Source organism: Engraulis encrasicolus, chromosome 5 (genome assembly GCF_034702125.1).
Source record: "Engraulis encrasicolus isolate BLACKSEA-1 chromosome 5, IST_EnEncr_1.0, whole genome shotgun sequence".
NCBI lineage: Eukaryota > Metazoa > Chordata > Actinopteri > Clupeiformes > Engraulidae > Engraulis > Engraulis encrasicolus.
Genome location: NC_085861.1, coordinates 5,888,839 through 5,910,627, shown reverse-complemented (window position 1 = coordinate 5,910,627; position 21,789 = coordinate 5,888,839). Strand labels below are relative to the sequence as shown.

At 43.6% G+C, this 21,789-nt stretch overlaps 1 protein-coding gene and 1 long non-coding RNA gene across 2 annotated transcripts in view; one reads left to right on the top strand and one right to left on the bottom strand.

Annotated features, from left to right (window-relative positions):
* LOC134448875 (rho guanine nucleotide exchange factor 2-like) overlaps window positions 1–21,532 on the top strand; it is a 138,940-nt gene extending 117,408 nt beyond the window's left edge. The window contains exons 18-27 of the mRNA XM_063198550.1: window positions 2,314–2,486; window positions 2,765–2,832; window positions 3,792–3,980; window positions 5,336–5,434; window positions 5,555–5,610; window positions 6,558–6,602; window positions 7,168–7,218; window positions 7,792–8,223; window positions 16,796–16,916; window positions 19,521–21,532. Of these exons, the coding sequence (XP_063054620.1) occupies window positions 2,314–2,486; window positions 2,765–2,832; window positions 3,792–3,980; window positions 5,336–5,434; window positions 5,555–5,610; window positions 6,558–6,602; window positions 7,168–7,218; window positions 7,792–8,223; window positions 16,796–16,916; window positions 19,521–19,696 (1,410 nt within the window). The 3' untranslated portion in view covers window positions 19,697–21,532. The remainder of the gene's footprint in view (window positions 1–2,313; window positions 2,487–2,764; window positions 2,833–3,791; window positions 3,981–5,335; window positions 5,435–5,554; window positions 5,611–6,557; window positions 6,603–7,167; window positions 7,219–7,791; window positions 8,224–16,795; window positions 16,917–19,520) is intronic.
* Window positions 1–21,789, bottom strand: part of LOC134448888 (uncharacterized) — a 405,753-nt gene that overhangs the window by 322,310 nt on the left and 61,654 nt on the right. The window lies entirely within an intron of this gene.

The following is a 21,789-nucleotide window of genomic DNA, read 5'->3' as shown; positions in this document are numbered from 1 at the left end:
AGGATAAGCCTACACACACGTGGGCACACACACACGCACACAGACGCACACGCACGCACACACACACACCTCTACGTTCACACGTCACTGAATAAACATTAAAGTTGAGTTACACCACTGAGAGCAATGTGGTTATACTCAATAAAGTTGAATTAACCTCAATCTTGTTAGATAATTAATATAATATTCTATAATGTCTAATATAATAGTACTTTGACAGATTCCTTAGTGCCGGTGAACCGATGGGGTGTCACAATGGGGTGCTATTACTATACTTGACTCACTGAAGAGGATACTAATACATTTCGTCTATGTCTTCTACACTGGGGGCATTGGAAATAAACATGGGCTATAAAACCGCCTGAAGAACCCTTTAGACCACAGGTAGTAAGCAAAACAGCAAATCAACCAGTCAGCCAGTCAACAAGCCAGTCAGTCTACCAACCAAACAAGTCAGTCTGTTAGTCGACCAGCAAGTTAACCAGTACTATGCAGTGCCATGCAGGCAAGCAACCAAAGCATTGTGGCAGTCCAGGTTTATATACTGGAGCCAGTCAACTACTGTATGTGACCAGTGATCAGGGTGATGAGAGATTTGGCAGCTGCAGACAGTAATTTAATCGTGGCTTGACAGACAGTCCTTTAGTCCTCTAGACCTACTTCTAAGAGACAGAATCAAAGGATGACTGGAACATAGTCCAGTCCCATGTAGCATTGCTAATAATATAATATAGTTAATATAATAGACATGTTGTGCTCAATAACCCTTAATAGTTTTAAGTACTGTCGGTCACATGATTTGACATCATTTCCTCCTTCCTCTATGCTACCTGACCTTGGCCAATGGAATCTCTCCAGTTGCCAATGATACAAATTTTCTGATTAATTCAATTCAAATATACCGTATTGGCCCGAATATAAGACGTGGTTTTTGTTATAAAAATAGTACTCTAAAAAGGGGGGTCGTCTTATTTCCGCGCGCTAGAGAAAAAAGTAAAAAAAAAAAAAAAAAAAAAAAAAAATTAAGCTTACCGGTAACACGAATGCGGTCATTAGCCTATGCTTCACAACAATACCATAAAACTCAATAATGGATGGGTTAAGAGATTGTTTTGTCCATATCAAATTTGCAGATGCTTGTTTCGTTATGACTGTTGCACCGCACGTCTATCAACTGTCAATGTCAACGCGATGCGGACGACAGTGCAAGGGGAAAAACACAAGTGTTGCTCTGCTTTTATTTGTGTTTGGTTTTACAGTCTCATCAGGAAAGCTTTGGTCGTTCTCTCTGGTCAGCCGACAACATCACTAGAAACTAAAGAAATGAAGGGTGATTTGACGAACAACCTGTAGGCAAAGTTTTGGATGCTGTCATCAGCCAATCAATGGTCATCTGTGTGTGCCTTTGACAAGCGGTGCCTTTGACGATATGCCTCGCAACGATGCAACAACACAGAATAATGGTTAGGGCAAGAGATTGTCTTGTTCATATAAAATCACTAGGAGTTTTACCCTTGGTACGAAATGAATATCAATCGGACTTCTAATGTCAACGTGGTCCTGATAGGCAGCGCATGGGTTTCAAGTGCAATGCGTCAATCTGCCTTTGGTCACGTTCGGTTTCTACAGTCCAACGGAAAACTTTGGATGCATAAAATGAACGGCGATTTGGCGAGACGGCTGCTGGTTAGATATTGCTGTCAACTAAGCATTTAGCAAAATCTGTGCATTGCACAATAGATTGCCTATCTCTACTGGACTGGTTGCCTGGCTGGCGCAGACTAATGCTCTGAGTGTAGGCTATGTTGCGTCGCACTTTAAACAGGCGGGCCCAGGCGGCTGTAGCCTGTAGGTGCTTGACAGGTAAAGTGAGCAAAGAAAGGAAAAGGGTATGAGTAGCCATCTGTGGTCTTTTATCATGGAAATTCCATGAAAATTATATTGTGAAATTTGTGCTGTGTAAAAAGTCTCAGATTTTCCAACAAATTAAAAACTGCATTTTGAGAAAAGTTTCCAATGTGAAACAAAATTAAGTCTTCAAAAAACTTTTTTCCCCAAAACATGAGCCTGAAAATGGGGGGTCGTCTTATAATCAGGATCGTCTTATATTCGGGCTAATACGGTACATACGTACATAGTTCGCATAAAAGGTCCTGTTTATTTAAAATATTTGGGTCTCAAACGAAATATCATTATATACAGTAGGTCCTATTTGGGTTCACAGTGACACACACACACACACACACACACACACACACACACACACACACACACACTCACCAGACTAACTTCCCCTTGTTCCCTTGTGTTCAGGATAAGCCGGCGGTGCTGTCGCTTCAGAACCTGATCGTGCGGGACATAGCCAATCAGGAGCGAGGGATGTTCCTGATCAGCAGCTCTACGCCGCCAGAGATGTACGAGCTGCACGCCGCCTCCAAGGACAACAGGAACACCTGGATGAAGATCATACAACAGACCGTCGGCTGGTGAGATGGCACACACACACACACACACACACACACACACATACACACAGACACACACATGCACACACACACACAGACTTGCACGTGCACGCGCACAAACACACATACACACACACACACACACACACACACACACACACACACATACGCTGACACACACATACTTTACTTTACTTTTTTCACTGTTAACCTGCAAGTTTGAACTAACTCTACCCAGAAGACAGCTGTGCCCCTGAACTCACTGTTTCTCCCCTTCCTCTCCTCTCCTCTCTCCACAGCTGTCCCTCCAGAGAAGACTTCCCCCTGATCGAGACGGAGGACAAGGCCTTACTGCGCAGACTTAGAGGTCAGTAGCCTTGTTACTTCGCAACCTTAGGGGTCAGTAGTCTTACTCCGCAGGCTTAGAGGTCAGTAGTCATTGTACTCTGCAGACTTAGAGGTCAGTAGCCTTGTTACTCTGCAGACTTAGAGGTCAGTAGCCTTGTTACTCTGCAGACTTAGAGGTCAGTAGCCTTGTTACTTCGCAACCTTAGAGGTCAGTAGCCATTGTACTCTGCAGGCTTAGAGGTCAGTAGCCATTGTACTCTGCAGGCTTAGAGGTCAGTAGCCATCGTACTCTGCAGGCTTAAGCTATGTGTACACCAAGCACGACCTACACTACCTGAGCGACGGAAGGAAGGCGAATGAAGCTACCAGAGCGAATTCACCAGGAGCAAAGCGGGGGGTTTTTCCTCCCGTTTTGTCAAATCTCATCATTCTGTGGGTCACCCTCAAAAGATTTACCTGTATTATCATTTGATTACATGTTGGACCCCCTGCAGTCTTGTTTAGGACACTAATTTAGATATATTGATTAGTACTGTGGTGTCCTTGTAAAGCAGGGCCGGGGGCCCGGGGCCACGTGCGGCCCGCTGAGCCATTTCATTTGGCCCGTAGCCTGAGCATGAACATGAAAGACAACTAACAGAGTTAGCACCATTAAATTACTTAAAGGAATAATAATATGGAGCCCATTGTCAGTCAAAGGTTCAGGCAGCATCCAACATGGTACTTCATCAATCATAAATTTAAATCTTTGGTCAAAAAAAAATGTTGACTTGCAGTTTCCCTAACTGTAATTAAAATGGGGAACTTTTGAAATAGATTGACCTGTTAAACACAACGACAGTTCCTCTTAACTAAATTTCTCTCTCTCTCTCTCTCTCTCTCTCTCTCTCTCCCTCCCTCTCTCTCTCTCTCTCTCTGTCTCCCTCCCTCTCTCTCTCCTTCTCTCTCTCTCTCCCTCCATCCCTCTCTCCTTAACAGCTGACATCCAGCAGAAGGACCGTGAGGTGCTAGAGCTGCTGCAGGAGCGTGTGACCTTGTTCTGCGACCTTGCAGAGGTCACCAGCAGCCAGGAGGTCACGGTGCCTAACAACAGCAGGAACGTCTTCAGGGCCGACACGCCCCACGCACCGCAGGCAGAGAAGATACTCACCGACGCCATCTCAGAAGGTCAGAGTTAGGCAGGGGCAAGCATGGGTTAGGGGCTAGGGCTTCAAATCTGAGGGTTCTATGTGTAGTTAATTTGTCTGTCTTACCAAGTAAGTCTATATAAAATGAATGTACTCCAACCAAACTACTTGGTTCAAAGGAAGAGTGTGCCAACACATCATGGGGTACAAAGGTTATTAGGTTTATATGACAATCATTACAGGGGCCAGGGCTTCACCTCTGATGGTTGATGGTTCAATTCCCAACAGCGGCAGATGGAGGAAGGGAGTATACAATGGCTAGTTCTGGATTTCTTCAAAACATTTGGGCATGGCCCTACAGTGGCTCCAACAGTACAGAACTGGGCTGCTACACCGGCGACCCGGGTTCGATTCCGGCCCCGGTCCTTTGCCAAACCTTCCCCATTTCTCTCTCCCCACTCGTTTCCTGTCAAATAAACTAATTTCCTGTCAAATAAATAAACTAATAAAAAGACCAAAAAAAACCCCAATTGGAGACAGGAGAACAGAAAAGGCACAGATGGAGGAAAAAACACAATTAACCATATGTGTTCCTTGTTTCTTGTTAAGTACCTACTGTAAGTTACATCCTTTGTATGAATGGCACCTTGTACATAACACGTTGCCTTCTAATTAAGTCTCCTTCAGGATTAAAACCAAGTAGCTTCATCAATGGATTTTCTCCTCGCCCTTTGCTGTTACCCTCAGGCAACTAACCTTGTTGCCGTGGTTACATGCATATTGAGGACTTACCTCTAGTATCCTGGTGACTGGTGAAAGCAAATATTTGACATGTTTCTGTGTGGGGATGTGTGTTCTTAGCCAACTGTGTAGTGGTGCTTTGTTCTTTATTTGCCTTACATCTTAAATCAAACATAACCCTGGTGAGGCTCTTGGTGTGAAAAGAACGCACTTAACCCTAGTATCCACTCTGATGTGATTGTCTTTTAGCTTAGAATCCATAAAGATTTCACAATGATGTATTCAGGCAGATTATAAGTGATTTATAAAGTGGGGAAAACATGCATGTGGTAAGACATAGGCTATGTGTTGTGATTTTCTTCTGACACCTTTCCTTTACCAAAAAAGAAGAAAAAGGAGGAAACTGTTGCACTCTGGTTACGTTGGGTTTTTTAAACTTTTCTTAAAGGCAAAAGACTGCCCACCACGTTTCGACCATGCAGGTCTTTTGCCTTTAAGAAAAGTAAAAAAAAAAACAACGAAACCAGAGTGCCACAGTTGTCTCATTTTTCTTCTTTTTTGAGATTTATTACCCACGAAAACCTGGATCCTCACAGCGCCTCAGTGTTTTTCTTTTTTCTGACACCTTTCCCTGTCCTTATGCCCTCTTTATAGTGGACAGGTTGAGTGAGTTGCTGCTCGGCTCCAACATTGAGGCGCCGCACTCTAGCAGTTCCAACGGTGACCAGAACCATACGGGGGCGCCAGTGAGCAGTAAGTCCCCAGCTCACCAATACATCAATGAGACTCAGAATAATGAATATTATGATACAGAAGTGGACAATAACATGTAATATTTTATAACCATGCTTTTGCCTTTGTCTGTTAATTCAGATGGCGATACAATTTCAGTCAACGGCACGCACGATGTAAACAGCACACAACAGAAGGTATGACGAGGACCATACAGCTAAACTTGCTTAGACTGCATTCACAGATACACACAGGGTGGATTCCAATTAGGGGTGGGCGATATGGCAAAAATGTTGTATCACGATTTTTTAACATGAAATCTCGATTTCGATTTTTTATCACGATCTTCCATCCAAAAAATAAAAACAACAAAAAACAACTTTCATATACTTGCAATTTGTAATTTGCAGTCAATAAAATGTTAACACACTGATGAGACTCTCATAAACTGTACAATTGGAATACAGTAATGTAAAGAATAAAGTGAAGACAACAACACAAGTGAGAAAACGTCTCTCTGATACTGATAATAAACATCCTCACTGCAAGACGATCTATACGATTTCTCCACTTTGGCAGATTCGAGACGATCTTTTACTCAATATCGCGATTCACGATATAATATCGTCATATCGCCCACCCCTAATTCCAATATGCAAACTCCCACCCTCCACCTGTGCTTGTGGCCTCGCAAGTGTCCCCGCTGTCAGCCTAGCCACAAACATTTTTGGGGGACTATTATTCATTCACCACCCAGTTAGCAAATGACAAAATGAATTTAGAATTCAGCTTTTGTGAGATATTGAAATACAATTCTGTTCTCGGTGATGTCATCACAAGGTCACAAGTAGGCAAGGGAGGAAGGGAGGATGGGTCCACACATTGGAGTCCACAGTCCACACCAAGTAGCTCTTGCTTCGTATTGCTTGTGTACAGGGCTCCAAATTAACTTTTTTCATTACCAGCCAAAATGGCTATAGACGTTAATGTTACTAGCCAAACACACGCTCACTAAGGGGTCAAAGTGACTAATAAGTTGGAATTTTCACCAGCATTTGGCCAGTTGGCTGGTGTTAATTTAGAGCCCTGCTTGTGTATGTGTTGGCCAGAAGGATCTTAAATTCTCCATGTTTGTCAATTACAGCAGGACAGAAATGGTAACCAGCTGCAGAACAGGACCTCCAATGAGGTAAGCCTTCCTCACGACAGGACAGGACGTGTTAAATCAGGGGTATCAAACATAAGGCCCGTTGGCCAGACCCAGCCTGCCAAATGGTTTAATTTGGCCCCACGCTTGTAGAGAAAAAAAAACAAAGAATGTAAAAAATAAAAACATTTTTAGCTGCAAAACGTACTATACTTTGGTCATACTAGTGAATATTAGTTTATTACTTTGTAAATATTCATGAAAAGATCGAATTTGGGCAATAAGCAGCACAGGTTCAATGAGCGGCATAGTTCCAATACCTACTCTGGCCACCATCTTACACAGTGCACCTTTAAAGAATAGAATATAGAATAGCATGCCTTTTCATAACACTATTCACATGCACAATTTACACTGTACGTATTCACAATGATATGAGACTGAAAGCACTCACTTCAGTGCAAGACATTAAAGGGCACCGATAGCGGATATTATTTTTAGTTTGGAAAAGCAGGCAGATTTACCTGTCGCTATATTCAAGAATGCTATAGTTGTCGTGGTATTAAAGCCGTATTTTCCTTCTAACTTGACTGTTTGTGGGTTTCAGGAGGTATGTCAACGGCTGGTCAACCTGAGCACTCAGCTACATGCACTACAGGTAAGAGGAATTTTTTTTTGCTAGAAATAACACCATTTCATTTACTCTTAACCCTCTATATGATCCCATTCAACAAATTTTATTTTACTGTACGTTTGTATGTAAAAATAAACATGAAATAGCCATAGCTGCTTACTTAGCAATATATAAAGATATAAACAATCCAATCCAAAAAGAGAGAAGGAAATGCTTCACTGGGTCATGTGTCCAAGTCAAAAAAACGTGGGCGTCCAAACTGCTATGAAAAGATAAAAAACAACTTTTGAGGCTGAAGTTTAGACGCCTTTATTAAACTCTGTCTATATCCATTTTGCTCAATGTCACACTCCTCTCTCCTCTCCTCTCCTCTCCTCTCCTCTCTTCTCCACTCCTCTCCTCTCCTATCCTTTCCTCCACTCCTCTCCTCTGATCTCCTCTTCGCTCCTCCTCTCCTCTCCTCTCCCCTCCTCTCCTCTCTCCTCTCCTCTCCTCTCCTCTCCTCTCCCCTCCTCTCTCCTCTCCTCTCCTTTCCTCCTCTCCTCTCTCCTCTTCTCTCCTCTCCTCTCCTCTCTCCTCCCTCCTCTCCTCATCCAGGCCGCAGTCATCCGTCAGGACTCCCTCCTGGAGTTGAGTTCTCGTGAGGGCTTCGCGCCCGGCTCTACGCCCACCACCCCGGTGCCCTTACCCAGCAGCGGCCCGCCCGCCCGCCTCTGCCGCTCCATGTCGCGCGACACGGGCATGGACGCCAGCAGCCCCGGTTCTCTGTCGAGCAGCGGCTCCGTCAGTGGCGGTGGCGACTACGCGCTGCTCCAGAGGCAGAACAGCCTACTACAGGAAGAGGTGGGCCGGCTGAAGTCCGCCGAGGCGCGGCTGAAGGACAGTGAGAAGGCACGCGCTGAGCTGGAGCAGAAGCTGCGCGACTCCCAGGGAGGAGGAGGAGGAGGAGGTGGAGGAGGAGGTGGGGAGGGCGGCGTCTCAGAACAGAAGGAGGCTGAGGGCGACACCGTGGACACCGTGCCACAGCTGGTGAGATATTCTCCAGGAATTCAAGTGTGTTGTTGAGTATCTGGTCCAGGTAGAGACATTCTGAGGCACTCAAGGTTATAATTTGTACTTTTTATTTGACTACAATGCATTGGAATTGTAGTCAAATAAAAAGTAAAAATTTTAACCTTGAGTTTATCTACCTGGATCGAGTTTGAAAGCCCCTACAGGTTGAAAAAGGTGAAGACACAGAAGCCCTCCGATTACCTGCTTGTGTTGTGTGTGGCCTCTTTGCGCAGAGGGCCCCACTGGCGGGCACCAGGGGCGTCGCCAGACCTATTTTACAGGGGCACGTGCCTGGGTATTGATTTGCTGTGCCCCAGTATGAGTTTCACACAAAGAAACAACAACTTTGCTACCTTGGAATTTAGATAAAGTTTAGCATACGGAGTAATCTACAGAATGCGCACAAACTAATTTACACGTTTTTTAAAAAATAAATAACTGCAAAAAATGTTGCTTGCGCGCTTCGGCCGCCCACATTATCTTTCAGTGCCCTTCTGTGCCCCTGTATAACATAAGGTCTGCTGACGCCCCTGGTGGACCCGTTAGCTCATTGCTTTAAAGACTCAACTACAGTACATCATATCAATATTGCTATTACATTGCTGAGTGGCTTAAGTAACAGATTAAGACTTGGTCATTACAATTTTGGTGACACTAAGGTTATAACATGTGCTCTGCACAAAGGGTTAAGTGCTGAATTTGTTTGGCTGTTTCATCATTTTATTTATGACTGTAGAAAACCCTGAAATAGGATCAAATACTAGGTCTGTGAGACGTGGGTATGTTATTGCATTTCCATTACATTACATTACATTACAATTGCCAGCCAGACACTTTTATCCAAATAATAATATTAATAATAACAATACTGTAGTTTTATATAGCGCCTTTCAAAACACCGAAAGCAATTTAAAATCGAGAACATAATCAAAGCATCACAACACTGACAGACACAAAGTGCACAGCAGATACAGTATACAGAACAATACGTGCAGATGCCAAGAGGGCAGGGTAAGTAGGGGTATGCATGGTTATGTGAGGGTGGAGGGGGGATTTGGTGAGGGGACCCAGGTTAATCTCCTGCATCTGTGTTAATCTTGTTTCTCTGTGAGTCTCTGTTTGGCTGTCAACGGAGGTGGACACATTGTTCTTACCTCTCCTCTCCTCCGCTATCTTCCCTGCTTAGTCACTCCAGTCCTGTGTAGTCTATTGTTTTGTACTTCTGTAGAGACTCTCGTTGTCGCGCGCTTCGGAACAGAATTAAAAATGGATTTGATCAACTGGTCGTTCAACGCAGTCGACTCGATTTTCTCGAAGACTAAAGTGGTTACGGGAGTGTCTAATTGTCCAGATGGGACCTCGCCGACAGGTTACGTGATGGACGCCTGGGCAAAGTGGCGCGTCATGTGCCAGCCGCCGATGGCCGTGGAGGACGTAGAAGACATCTACATATTCGGAACCCTGATTTCCGGTTTCGCGCTGTTCGGAGTACTGTTGTACCTGATCTATCAAAATTCCCGTAAAACTGTGGCGGCCGCTCACAGACACTGGTTCTGCCTGTGCCCCGGAATGTCCGAGAACGCCGTGTGTACGCAGCCCATGATGGGGAGCCGCGGCGGCATGGACAAGATCATGGAGGACATCCACCGGCACATGGACGGACTCGCGGCTCACAAGCGGCAAATGGAAACTATCGGAGAGAAGATGTCAGAGATGCAGACCAAAGTCAATAAGATCGTACACCACCTCAAGCTTGAGAAGGCATGAAAATTGGAATGCAAGTGCTCACTCTGCCCCAAAACCCCAAACAACCCCAGTTCTTAGGTCCAGGCCAATGCAGGAACAAACGATTTCCCTGGAAGGACGAGATATTGAAGGCGCTTGGCTCCGCCCACTGGTGTAACGCTAGTACTTCCTGAGCAATTTTGGGGCCTTGGGCACTTCAGGGCACCTCAGCCATGATGTGTAGGGCAAGCTAAGGGTGGGATCCGAACCTGCAACCCTCTGATCTTAAGACCACCTCCCTAACCCTTAGGTAAGGCCACACATACATAGGCTATGTGTGTGAGAGAATATACTGTATATTCAGTATATGATATTGGGGAACACTTTGTTTTAAGGGGGTTTTAATGACAGTGTCCTTAGACATTAGGTCCAGTGGAATAACAGGTTTAAAAACTAAAAAAGTACAACTGTTGTATATGTAATCATACTCACAGCATGTATTTTTGTGTATCCACATACCAATGGTGCCTCAGGCCTCAGTTCAGTCCTATCCCTGCCTGGAAGAATTCATCACATTGGCAAATTGTTATAAATCACTTCATAGTGCATTATGGTCATTGTTGTCATGTTATTACACCCGCTATTCCACTGTACCGAATGAGGAAGTACATTGTAATTAAAGGCTCCTTAAAATAAAATAAAGTGTTGCCCAATATTGATAGAGTATTACATATCCAAATGAGTAATTTGGAAGCGTGGACAAATGCACCCGTTTTATGTGGACACATGTGTAAGCTACATGGGGGGCTGTAGCTATTGTTTGATGTTGGCTCGACATCGTCATGACCGCATGGTAAGTTGTTTTTATTGACACGCATCAGATTAATACTCAGGCATAACAACACAATATGTGTAAGCTATCTGTGACATTGGTTTAAATTCGAGTGCCACAGCTGGGATAGTGGTGCATTGTGGAAAGCTGGTTGTAATTGTCACTAGCTCATAATAAACAAATGCCGTTTTCCCATCTGGCAGTGAGGTCATTCACATTGTTTGAACCACACCCTGCGTTTAAATCTTGGCCTTCAGAAATGGAGAGAATCTCACTCCGAAGCCTCCAAAGATGTTGACATCTGTTATCTGGTTTACAAATCCAGTTCACCTCTATGGAGAGGCTAGTTCGCTGTGACCGACTTAGCATACGGTAGTTAGCATTTTGTGATTGGTCAGTTGATGGTTTTAGGGCGTGGCCCTGGAAAGGTGGGAGCCTGTCTTGTGCAAGTAGCACACCTAGAGGGCGAATGCACCTTATCAAGGCTCGCCTCTAGAACAATATTAGTGGAAATCACAGCTGCCGTAGGCTAAAATTATGCTGATTTGTTGACGTTGTTCACAAAGATGGAAGTGCCTCTGATAGCATGTTTTTGCGCATAATATTGAAATAGCAAAAATATTTAAATTCAAGCTGCGAGTGGGTCTGCTGTCTGGACATGGCATAGTCTCCTAGCTGTGACAAACTGCTTTGTGAGTGGCTTACCTTTTAATCCAAGTTAACTCGGAAATCATCTCTCTGGGCTCACAACTGTCATGAGTCTAATAGTTTGGTCCTCTAGAGCTCTCCTTAAGTGATTACACCTTGTGTATGGGGCAGTCATGGGTAAGCGGGTTGCCGGTTCGACTCCCGACCTGCCAGGTTGGTGGGGGGAGTAATTAACCAGTGCTCGTCTCCCCCATTCTCCTCCATGACTGAGGCACCCTGAGCATGGTATACCATCCCGCCGCACTGCTCCCTTGGGGCGCCATTGGGGGCTGCCCCCTTGCACGGGTAAGGCATACATGCAATTTTGTTGTGTGCTGTGGAGTGCTGTGTCACGGTGACAATGGGAGTTGGAGTTTCGCAGTTGGGCTTTCACTTTCACCACGTCAGCAAAGGTCTCAGTTCGGTCCCCTTCTGAGGGCTCTGGGTACGCTTTGGAGCGTTCGCATGTGCACAGAAAAGAAACAAATGACTCACTAGGCGACATGCATGGCTAACAGTGACTGTACTTTTCGCGCAATTGTTTCCCCCACGCATATCACCTAGCGGTCGGACTAAGACATTAACTCCAATAAAAAGCCACAGTAGGCCGGTAAGGTTGTCTTTCATGTTTGAGCAAAATAAGTTTCATTGTTGATGTCTGTGCAGTAGACTGCTGTTGGACTTTAGTGTTCGTGGCCATAGATGGGTCTCCCTATGGCGTCGGCCTCCCCGCTTCACGGGGACTGCTTGACGGGTCTAACCCTCCCCCCATCCAACGCCTACACGTACGTGAGGTTTCCCCCCCCTCCCCCCAACCTGGCAGGCGGGTCCAGAGACGTGCACCCTAGTGTTACGAGTGCAGATGGCTGCCCCCTAGTGTTACGAGTGCAGATGGCTGCCCCCTAGTGTTACGAGTGCAGATGGCTGCCTGTCAGTGTTGTGCAACTCTAGCCTGTCTACCTGCACCCCTGTTGCAGTTTGTTGTATGTTGTGATGTGTCTAGAGATGTGCTGATGTTTGTAGAGATGTGCAGAGGTTTCTTAACCCATTTTAGACTGGGGCGACATATACGCTGCATTCAGGTTCTTGAGATTTTAGTTTTCCATTAAAAATGTGGGTTCATTTGAGCTGAATGAACACATTATAATGCAAGATGAGGGTTCTAGCTTTTAAATGTAACTTATTTCATGTTTTCATGTGCTTCGGAGGCTGAGATATTTAGGTTTTAATTGGCAGAGGGCGCCTTTCCCCAAAAAGTGCTTAGGCTAAAATGGGTTAACTCCTGTCTCCATATTGTGGGCCCTCATCATTTGGAGACATGAGACTTTTTTCCCCTTCCCTCTCCGTATTATTATGCTGCATAGTTTTCTTCCTTAACGCCTCTTAAAGGGGTATGCCACTATTTTGGGGCTTAATACAGTTGAAATCGTTGGCTGGGGTCTTTTAACTTGTCTTAAAGCAAGACAGCGGTTTCTTCAGCCGTTGTCTTGCTTTAAAACAAGTTAAAAGAGGGAGCATGTCGATAAGCTAGTGAAAGTCAATGGATCCGTGTAGCATGCTACAATGCTACACGGATCCATTGACTTTCGCTAGCTTAGCGACATATTCCCTCTTTTAACTTGTCTTAAAGCAAGACAACGCTTAACATGAAAAATAAGACAATCAAAGTACAAGAGAGTCCTTGTGCACAAGCCCTCAGCAATGCAGGGGCAGGTGTGAGGCAGGAGAAGGTGAATCAATGAAGAGCTTTCACTCCAAGAAATAAAGTAAAGAAAAGTAAGGGACTGTACGTTATTTACCGGGGGGGGAGGGCTGGTGCGCTGGAAGTCCGGTCAAAAAAAAAAATCATGGCCCCCCCCCTCCACCTCAATTTTTTCCCCATGGCCCTCCCCCCACTTCAATTTTGTTTTCCCATGGCCCTCCCCCTAGCCTACAGGTAAAAAAAAATAATGTGTAAAATTGGTAGATGAACAACCATCATGAGAACAGTCAGAGTAGCCTACATCAAGGGCGGTTGTCTGCACTATTATGTGCTATCGATATCAGTGGAGAAGCCGCTAGAATCTACCTCTGCGGCTGCATGGGATGCCTTTTAACTCCACTGTCACCAAGACAAATTGCCTTCACTATTGTTTTTACGTGTTAAGTAAAAATATTATTATTAATAATAATGATAATAATAAAAACTTCCATTTCAATACCAATGTCCGAGTTGTTACTACTGTAAACTACAGTGGAGAGAGTTTCCCCACCGCAGCTTCAATATTTCCCTGCTCGACAAGCAGCGCCTTTCAGTACGTTTTACATGTTCAGCACAGTAGCGAAGGCAGGGACGCAGGAACTTGTTTTGACCAGGGGGTGCTGTGAAAAAAAAATCTGTTTTTAAGATGCAATTTCCTGCGTTCTAATCAATTTTAGGGTGAGGAATGGCGAATCATATCTGAATAACTTCCTAATGTTTTATGTAGCCTAAACAAGGATGGGTAGATTTAACTTTTTTTTAACATCTCACTTTGACATTATTAAGTTCTTCTTGCGGAAGGGAAACGCGCACCTGATGTGGAGGTGAGGGCGTGTTCAAGAGCAAATCGCGCTGCCTTGACAGTTTGTCTCTTCAGCATGGGCAGTGTGCAATGTGTGAAATTAGAAGAAATGCTTTGACTAGGCTATGCGATGCACTCGAGAGGTGACCGGGCTTTCAAATAATTTAGATTTTCTTGCAATTGCGACTGTGGATCTCAAGGTGCATCTCGATCAGGACCCCTGTCCTGTCTCCCAGACCGCGCATAAAAGCACGCACGCACGCACACACACAGGCATAGCTCTACCTTCCCGAATGTGATTACACTCTGACGGCCAAAGAGTTCGGGATGTGATCGGAGCAAGAAGTAGGCTAAGCGCCAAAGCAGCTCGAGCCATTGCTGGCTATTGATACAGGGAGAGTGAGAAAGCCACCTTTAGTTTGCATTTAACGTAGGCCATATTTAAGATGCATTAATAGGTGGTGCTATGGTGGTCAAATCAGCAAAATGGAACAAATTGCCAAAACAGAACCAGTACAACATTCCAAAACATCCAACAATAGCACAGCCATTACACACCGCGGCAATTCAACATTGAGAACTGTGATGATAGACAAGCCAGGCACACCATCGGCTGTGCTCTCCTTCAGATTCACCCCATAGCCAACTCCGAGGCTAAGCTAGACTACTTCACCAGCAACAGGCAAGACCTAGCATACCAATACACGCTTCTACGAATCCAATCTCCACAGCAAGAAAGAAAAGTCACTTCTTACCTGACACGATGCACAACTTTGGTGACATTCCCTTCTCCCGTCACGCTTTAAATGTAGGCTACATAATTCCTTGCTTAGTTGGTCCGTTTTTGTTCACCAAAGTGACGAGACTTCTCTTCACAACAAGTTAGCTCCTCCAATGGTTTCAAGACCGTAGGCCTATATGATGCATGGCCAACACATAGCCGTTAATACCACTTTTATTACTACCTTGACACCACAAGCTAAACAAAACAAACGCACTCCCGCGTCACTGCACCGTTCTACCAAAGTAGGCCTACGTCTAGGCCTAGGTACTGTTCATTCCGGTCTGGTTGGGGTCTAAAAGTTTTTTGAACACAGATGTAAAGCACACGGCGGTGCCACTAAATAAAATCATGACTTACCAGAGGCTGTGACCACCAGTTGACTACAACACCTCTCCAAAATTCCTCTGGAAATGCCCATCCAATTCGTTGTCAAAACTTCCCAAACTGTTTAGCCCATATAGTTCACCTCAGCTAGTTATTTGCTCACGGGCATTTTCTATGATGCTCAATGTTCCCGTAGCACTAGCGATAGGGCAATTTACAGTAGCTGCACCTGATAGTTTTTTGACTACAGATACACGCTTCAGTGCTATAGTATGCGCCGGGACCTTGCATCGCAAAGCTATGTGTTTCAGAGCATTTTTTATTATTATTTTAAAAAATAAATAAAAATAAAATAAAATGAATTCGATTTTTTTTCCCATGGCCCTCCCCTCCACCTATTTTTTTTCATCATGGCCCTCCCCCCCCTACGCACCAGCCCTCCCCCCCCGGTAAATTACGAACAGTCCCTAAGCAGTGTGCGGTGTCTCTTGAATTTTGTTCAATGAAAAATAAGACACTTTACCACCTTTATAAACCCCAGCCAACGATTTGAACTGTATTAAGCCCCAAAATAGTGGCATACCCCTTTCACGCCTCTTAACCTCTACCTATCCATGTCTATTTACCCCACTCCTCCCTTGTCTTATTGGGTTGGCAGGTGTACAATTTTGAACACTTTATATTTCGAATACTTGATATTTGACAAATACAGCTCATTCATTCATTCATCCATCCATCCATTCATTCATTCAAGGACAGCGGTCTGCCATTTCGACCCACCTCCAAGCGAAATCCCACGTCTTCAGTCCAGACAATGAAGTCCATGTAGATAACTTGATTAGGAATAATGAACCAATAATCAATCAATCAGTCGGAGCCCTGTAGCCATGTCTGTGTGGTGTGCTGTGTTGAGATATCTGCCATTTGGTTCATTTAACCTTTGCCCTTGACCTTTTCACCTTGTGCAGAGTACAAAAAAGGAGACGATCCGCACTCTTCAAGTCTTTTTTTAGTGCAAAGCTTTACTGGACTTGCAAGCTTTTGGATGAAGGTCTCGCACCGAAAGCTTGCAAGCTTTGCACAAAAAAAGGCTTGAAGTGTGCGAATGTCTCCTTTACTGTGCCGATATTTCTACTGAATCCTGCTCCTTTTAGCAGATGAGCGGTGACCATTCACCACTTGACCTTGTGCATAGAAAGAAAAATGCAGTGTTAACTCAATTCAACTTAACTCAATTCAACATACACTAGAAGCTGTTCACCCTTTCATGCAGAGCCTATGTTTAATTTCCTTTTTGCCACCAAACTGGTAATGACCATGTCGTAATGTGCTACTTAAGACTCTCAGTAATGTCATAGCGATGTTGTTATGATCTAGTTACGCTTTTCCAGCAAATAATGAATAGGACTGCTGGTGATCCCATCGGCGTGAAATAGTCATATTAACCCTCTCTTAGTGGTCTTTATTACTTAAATGTCATTTTTTAAGCTGCCTTCTTGGCCAGGACTCCCTGGCAGAAGAGATATTGTAACTCAATGGGATCTCTTCCTGGTTAAATGAAAGGTTAAATAAAAGATCAAATAAAAAAGTGTTGAGTTAACAGTAACACACATGTGGCATGTTTGACCTTTGACCTTGTGTTCGACCCTCAAGGCGACCTTGGCCCCGCTGGCGCCGCAGGAGGACCAGTACGAAGCGAGTGATGAGGAGGAGAACTCACTGGAGACGGAGGACGAGGAGATCCACATCAGGCCACGCTCCGCCAGCCCTCGAGGTGAGCAGCCGCCCCGCCCCGCCCCGCCTGCCCGCCCGTCTGTCTGTCTCAACAGCTTATTAGTCATCTGTTGTATACAGTATATGGGTCACTGACATTTCAGCCGTAGCACATATTAGGGTGGCGCAATGACAGCAAGCCTGTGCCACTATTGTATGTATTTTTTTGTTGTTTGTATGTTTTTAGTGGACTATCTAAGAAGCATATTCATTGCAAAATATAAACCACCAATTACTACCGGTACCGGTAATACATTTATGGGCATTAGATGCCGTTGCGCCACCTGACGTCTGAGCCCTTTGACGTCTTTGACACATATACTGTATATGTTTTATGGTTTATTATGCATCTGTTAAGTTGGGTTGGGTTAGCTTAGGTTTCTTTATTTAGTTGAAGGTGAAGATTGTGCACATCCTAGGAAAAGGTGGAGGTGCAGGACAAAGACTGACTGGAATTTTAGATTGAGGAGTCCGCACAATCAAAATCCTTTTTTTTAATTCCATGGCAGGATAGGATGATTAACTGTTGTCGAGAATCTGAAAAAAGGATTTTGACTGTGCAGACTCCTCTCTCTAAAATGTTAGGTTTATTTATTATTCTCCACCTTTGAGACATTTGTATCTGAGACAGGGAGGTTGCAGCACCATACAACACATGGGAGGACAACACCACCACCAACAAAACAGATGAAAGTCACGTACAATATTTTACCACTGAGAAATATAAAATACAACAATAGATCTAAGGTACAGGCAAAGAAACATTGGAGTCATGGTAGCCCCTTAATACGCGCCGTACCTCCAGTGGCACGCTGTAATAGTCATTGAAATGTAACTACCACAGCACTACAATACTATGACACAACACAGACCCTTTAGTAATGCACCACGACTTCGTCATTACCATACTGGTTACAACGAATGTATAAAGCCGCGTCTTAAGGGGCTAAGCCACTAAAATAAATAACAGTATCACAGTCTGTGGTGTGCAGCTTTTCTATGGGAAGTAACCATCACTGACTACTCTCATGCTATGGAGCAATCCACAGCACCACCACCTTCATCAAACACGTCCCATGCCAGAAAAGGCATTTCCTCATTCCTATGGTAGCCATCGGGAAGGATTCAATGACTGTACCACCTCCGGTGTACGGAGGCATCTTAAGCAATCGCAGTTCCAACAGTAACAATGCATTTCTAACAGTTTCCTTTTTTTAAAGTCAAGTCAAGTCAAGTCTGCTTTATTTGTCAATTTCTTTACATGAACTGGTCATACAGTACAAAGAATTGAAATTACGTTTCTTACTTTCCCATGCAGACATAGACATCGACTTTAGGTAGAGACATAGACAGTATAGACATAGACAGTACACATACACGCATACGCGCATACACACATTTTTCCTGACCTTTCAACCGCTGCATATCAGTAGAGGTGTGTCAGAGTTTAGCCATATCTTAGTGCCTATCCCCTATGACTGTCCCCTGGGCCTGTTGTGTGTGTCTTGAGTGGACACTGGGGCGCGATCACTGTCAATGTTTAACTCACTCTCCAGTCTTCTTTGTGAGAGGAATCCATACAAAAAACAAAGAGCATATCAAGACTATGTGACATGGCAGAGCGAGTTTAAAGGGGTATGCCAATATTTTGGGGCTTAACATGGTTAAAATCGTTGGCCGGGGTTTATAAAGGTGGTAAAGTGTCTTATTTTTCATCTTGGGTGGCGTTGTCTTGTTTTAAGACAAGTTAAAAGAGGGAGTATTTAGCTAAGCAAGTGAAAGTCAATGGATCATGTGTGATATAAAGTCAATGGATCATGTGTGATCCATTGACTCTCACTAGCTTAGATACTTAATCCCTCTTTAAAACAAGATGCCTAACATGAAAAGTACGACACTTTACCACCTTTATAAACCCAGGGCAACCATTTTAACCATATTCAGCCCCAAAATAGTGGCATACCCCTGTAAGACAAAGAGACTGGCCGTGTTTATACAGTATCTACACCAAGTAGATACTGTGTTAACATTTTGTGTACATACTTAAGACCACAGAGGAAAAAAAACAATGCTAAAATACTGAGGCATCTTATCAAACAATACAGTGTAGGCAGCTTGTTCACAGGTCTGCCTTTTTATTATGTATGTATGTTTACATTATATAAATACATACATAAGTTCACATGTGGGTCTGTGTTTTTACCTCCGCGAGGTTATGTTTTCGGTCGCATTGGTATGTCTGTCTGCTTGTCAGTCTGTCCGTTTGTCAGCAGGATAACTCAAAACGTTATGAACAGATTTGGATGAAACTTTGTGGAGTTGTTAGAAATGCCAAAACGAACAAGTGATTACATTTTGGTGGTGATCCGGATCACGATCCGGAATCAGGACTTTTTTCAAAGATTCTTCTCCATTGCGAGATAGGGCAACTTCTGACATTACAGTTTCTAACTTCACAAACAGAAGGCAGAAAGACTTGAAAAAAAATAGGGTATAACCTACAAACAGCTTCCTTGGTGGAGGTCTGCACTGAGGTCTGAGAATATTTCTAGTTTATTCTGTATTCACATTTACTCATGTATTGTTTTCTCTGTTCCCTTCTCAGTCTCCACAGATCTCCAAGACATTCCAGAGGACGCCGAAGAGGAGAGAGAGGAGAAGGCAGCGGACTCGGATCAATACCAGTCTGATCAGTACCAGTCGTCCTCAGACATCCTCAAAGCCATGGAGAAGACGCAAAGGAATGGAGCCAGCGGTGGTCGCAAATACAAATTGAAATAGCTGAAGGACTCCCTGTTGATATACTACGTACCTTATCTATGGCTTTATCCTCTCTGGAACTATGTATGCTATTGTATCTTACAACATTACTGTATAATTAAGTTGACATGTCATGTTTTTTTATATATATACATATAATTATGAATTAACATGTTACTTCTTGTCTAAAAGCAGACTTCCGCAGTATTCCATGAAGTTATCGTTTCCATCTACCCCGACACGATTTTCCTCACGTAAAGAGGAAATGTATTTTGGTGGGGGTGGGGTGGGGGTTGTAAGTGGATATTGTTCCTGGAGATATGTTGAAAAAGCAAACATATCAAAAAATGAAAGAAAGAAAAGGTAAAATGCAAAAAAATAAGCAGAAAACCTCACAACGCTAAGGTCCTCTTGATGTAGTCTTTCTAAAAACATTACCCTGAAGTGCTTTTTACATGAAGTGTCCCCTCAGGTTGGAATCTGGCCTGTGTGTGTGTGTGGTGGTGGGTGGAGAGGCATAGCCTTCATGGATGCAGGAATGAAGCTTTTGTACTGCAGTGGACTTTGTATATAAATGGCCAGATAATGGAAGGCCACTCCTGGCGCCAGCTCTTGTTAACCACAAACACTTGAAGAAAAAAAAAAACTAAAACAATTCCTGTGCTTTTCAAAATGACCAAAATATTTTCAGCTATTTTGTATCTGAAAAAGGAGGAGGTCAGAGGCGGGGCAATGACTTTGGTTTTTCGCTGAAGGAGAGACCTGGTTTTTTTAGTACTCAAGAAGACAAACCAAAGTCATTGGCCGTGTTTTCGACAGGGATTTTTTTGAAGAAAAAAAAGCAATGGGGTCAAAGACGTCTTTGTCATTCAGGGTTACGGACACCTTCCGCTGACTGTAACTGCAAAAAAAACGTGATTTTTAAATTGTTTCAAGTGAATGGATGACAGCCAAGGCTTTCATGAATTCCCTGTACCAATAAATAAATAAAAAGTCGTGTTTTTACAGTTACAGTCAGCAGAAGGCATCCGTTACACTGAATGACAATGCCATTTTGCACGTCTTTGACCCAATGAAGACATTTCAACTAGCAAAAAACTTGACATGACCAACTTGACTGATTTTCAGTGTGTGCAGTAGATCTGGACCACTGGCGTTGAACCTCAGCATGGAATGAAGTCGTTTTGATGTAGCAGGTTAACGTTCCGCTGTATTTTTTGTAAAGTTAGTTTTTGATGTGAGACTCTCTTGGTCTTCTCTGCTGTAGCAGGAGAACGCAGTCTACTATCCTCAGTCTTAAATACCAGACCAAAATTTGTCAGAGGATAGAATTTAAAACCGAATGTCCCAAATTAAAATGTTCTCTCAAACATTTTTTTGACATTGTTATACTGGAAATTAGTGTAGAAAGTACACAATAGAAGTGTATTTGAAAGATGCTTACTTTATGGCACACAAAAAAATGAGAAACTACAGTAGTGTTTCCCACTCTATATTATATTATATATAAGTCTTTGTCTGTATAAACATTTGAATTGTCATGGGGAAAAAAGATTTTGTGGACTTTTTAAACTGTGATGTAATTTTTATTTGTTTTTATTTTTGTTTTTATCTGACTTACAAGCTCTTACGTCTTGTTCATAAATATTGCTTAAATTATTTGTCTTGTCTGGCATTTTTCTTGCATGCTCCACAGCACCAAGTCAGTCTTAAAAAAGTACTTTTTTATGTTTAAAAAAAAATCAAACGTTTTTTTGTTTATTTCAAAAGGGTTGTTTGTCTAAAGAACAAGGCTACCTAAATGACGACTCACTCTTCAACTTAAAAAAGTAATAATTGATGATGATAATAAAGAAGACAAACAAAATTCACCTGTGTCGAGGAATACTTTGTGTATGCTGTTTCTTTTGTCTCTGTGTGTGTGTGCTCTTTGATCCCCTGGATAAAGGTATTGAGCAAGAAGGGCGGGGAGGGGAGGGGACAGGAGGGAGGTGTGTGTGTGTGTGTGTGTGTGTGTGTGTGTGTGTGTGTGTGTGTGTGTGCGTGTGCGTGTGCGTGTGCGTGTGCGCGTGTGCGTGTGCGTGTGTGTGTGTGTGTGTGTGTGTGTGTGTGTG